The sequence below is a fragment of the Mus caroli genome, chromosome 16 (genome assembly GCF_900094665.2).
Source record: "Mus caroli chromosome 16, CAROLI_EIJ_v1.1, whole genome shotgun sequence".
Lineage (NCBI taxonomy): Eukaryota > Metazoa > Chordata > Mammalia > Rodentia > Muridae > Mus > Mus caroli.
The window spans coordinates 85,125,430-85,128,613 of NC_034585.1; the positions used below are offsets into that span (position 1 = coordinate 85,125,430).

A 3,184-nucleotide genomic window follows, 5' to 3' on the forward strand; every position below is an offset into this window, starting at 1 on the left:
AGAGGCAAAAGAGGATGGTCATGTCCAGCACTGCTAGGCACTTTCTGCGGTCATCTGATTTCTTGCCCAGTTCCTCATCCTTCCACAGAGAGGCAAGCTAGTGCCGAATGGGAAGCCGTGTCTCTAAGTAGCCTTTGGAGGTTTGTCCAGGAGAGACAGGAACCAGAAGCCCTACAGGGGAACAGCCCCCTGACCTTCCAGCCATGCAGCTCTGATAAGTAGGCAGGCCCCATGCCGGGAGAGCCACAGACAAGCCGGGTGATTTTGATAGAAATTAGTTAAGCAATCTTGTCTCTGGAGCTCACGGCCCAGCTCTGGGTGCGAGCCTCTGACAGACACTGTCATCTGCAGCCACAGTCATGGCCAACAGGACCGACGCCTCTGTCCCGCTCACCAGCTATGAGTATTACCTGGACTACATAGACCTCATTCCTGTGGACGAGAAGAAGCTGAAAGCCAACAAGCGTAAGTCGGAACACAGGAAGGTGGCCAGGCAGAGGCTGGGCTGAGCCGGAGGTGAGGCCCTCTCGGCTTTGACAGTCCCTTACTAACTCCGGCAGACATGCCCAGCAGGGTTAGCATGGCTGGTGCTCACACAGACATAAGCGAATCAGGCATGGGACTCAAACTGTATCTGTAACTTTCAGTAGTAAGGCTCTGAGTTAACTTGCCATAAAATTAAGCAAAATTTTTCTTTTAAAAATTCACATCTATTTATTTAGGGGGTGGGGGTGCCTCAGTACAGCTGTGAAGGTCAGAAGACAGCGTGGGGAGTTGTTCTATTTCCTCCAGCACATGGGCCCCTGGTATGGAAACTGCCCGGCTTGGGAGCCTTTCATCTGCGGAGCTCTCTCGCTAACTCAGAGTGACCTTTTAAGATGAATGCATTTGTTCACCTCTCTGTCTCTGTCTCTGTCTCTGTCTCTGTCTCTGTCTCTGTCTCTGTCTCTGTCTCTGTCTCTGTCTCTGTCTCTGTCTCTGTCTCTCTGCCTCTCTCTCTCTCATACACTTTATTTTTATATTTATTTTATTTCTGTTTCTATTTATTTCTATTTATTTTATATTTATTAGTGTATATTTATTGAATAAAATAATGGGTTTCATTATAGCATTTCCTAATGCAGATAATGTAGATAGTGTGGTCTTCTTTGTCTTTGTTTCTTTGAGAAGGTGGTCTTATTACATAGCTTTGACTCTGCTGGTACTCACTACATAGCACAGGCTTTGCTCAAACTCACAGCAATCCTCTTGCCTCGGTGACCCAGGTGCTGGGGCCATTAGGTGTGCATGACCATGGCTAACAATGAACTTTGATCCTATTCAGCCCCTATCACCCTCCCTGGTCCCCGTGTCCTTTCCCCCTGGTCCCCACTTTCCCAAATAGTTGTCCTGCATTTTCTTTTTTTTTTTTTTTAAAGATTTATTTATTTATTATATGTAAGTACACTGTAGCTGTCTTCAGACACTCCAGAAGAGGGTGCCAGATCTCGTTGCGGATGGTTGTGAGCCACCATGTGGTTGCTGGGATTTGAACTCTGGACCTTCGGAAGAGCAGTCGGGTGCTCTTACCCACTGAGCCATCTCACCAGCCCTGTCCTGCATTTTCTTATTCTTTCTCTCTTTCTTTCTTTCTTTCTTTCTTTCTTTCTTTCTTTCTTTCTTTCTTTCTTTCTTTCTTTCTTTCTTTCTTTTTCTTAAAGATTTATTTATTTTACTTATATGAGGACACCGTAGCTGTCTTCAGACACACCAGAAGAGGGCAACAGATCCCATGACAGATGGTTGTGAGCCACCATGTGGTTGCTGGGATTTGAACTCAGGACCTCTGGAAGAGCAGTCAATGCTCTTAACCACTGAGCCATCTCACCAGCCCCCTGTCCTGCATTTTCATGACCTTTTTCTCTCACCCTGCGATGCTGGGGGTTGATGCCGGAGCCCCTTTGCGTCTCTTCTGAAGGTACAGCTCCTGATGGAGTTGCCTTTGTCTGGGGCTCCAACAAGCTGAGTGAGGTTCCTCAAACTGCACAGTTCACCTTTTCTCACTCTTTGTCTCACTGTCCTTTCTGAGAGCTGGGAGATCTATCCCTGCCACCTCTCAGAGATCTGTTGTAAGCTCCGCTAAGTTGCCAACAGTGTTCAGTGGGCGTGGCCTCGGAAGATGGGCGTGGCTTAACATCTGCTTGCTCATCTGCCTTCCTTCTTCTCTTGGGCACCTCCAGGATGATCTTCCCGAATCAGTGGAGCTATTTGGTCAAGGTCAAAGGTCAGTAGAGGAAGTGAGCCTAAAGACACAGCCCTGGGATAGGGCTCTCAGGCGGGGAACCTGCCTGGGCCTACCCTACTAAAAAGTCTTGGTTCTTCCGTTATTTCCCTCACAATATCCACGTAATGTCTCTATCAGAAAGCAAATGGAATTTCTCAAAGAGATGAAATAGTTTCCATATGGAAGGGAGAAAATTGGTTATATATCAGGTAAAGAACAAACAAACAAACAAACAAATGCTAGTGTTTCAGAAAGTAGGCAAGGCCAGGCAGATCCCCTGGGGACAGCCTTCCCGTGAATCCTCTGGGGCAAGGCTCCTGTTTCCTTTCCAACGTGCACTATTCAAACGCAGGTGCCTGTCCATGCTTCTTAAAGACTAAAGACTCCCCTTGGGGGCTGGTGAGATGGCTCAGTGGTTAAGAGCACTGACTGCTCTTCCAAAGGTACCGAGTTCAAATCCCAGCAACCACCTGGGGGCTCATAATCACCCATACTGAGATCTGACGCCCTCTTCTGGTATGTCTGAAGACAGCTACGGGGTACCTATTTATAATAATAAATAAATCTCTAAAAAAAAAAAATTTAAAAAAAAAAGACTCCCCTTGGGCCCAGTACTCTCGGAAGCCCTTTGTAGAGACAGCGGATTTGCTGTGTGTTGTCTGATGGAAGGTAGAGAAAAGTGCCCTTCAGGGGCAGGTTTTTGTGCACATGACTCACAGTGAGGAAGATGTGTAGAAGGGGGACGTGGTGGGGTGGGTGGAAAATGTACCTACTTGCAAATACTGCAGCAGGTTCTGAACCCGAGGGAACACGTTGGTCTGGAGAGAATGTAGGTTTCCCTTTAGAAAGCCTTTTTTGAAATGAATACCATTCAGATGCAAAGCTGCGAGATCTTCAGATTCTGTCTTTTTTTTTTTTTTT

At 46.9% G+C, this 3,184-nt stretch overlaps 1 protein-coding gene across 1 annotated transcript in view; it reads left to right on the forward strand.

Annotated features, from left to right (window-relative positions):
- Mrap (melanocortin 2 receptor accessory protein) overlaps nucleotides 1–3,184 on the forward strand; it is an 11,884-nt gene continuing 8,700 nt past the window's right edge. Inside the window, exon 1 of the mRNA XM_021185564.2 lies at nucleotides 1–465. Coding sequence (XP_021041223.1) covers nucleotides 360–465 — 106 coding nt within the window. The 5' untranslated portion in view covers nucleotides 1–359. The remainder of the gene's footprint in view (nucleotides 466–3,184) is intronic.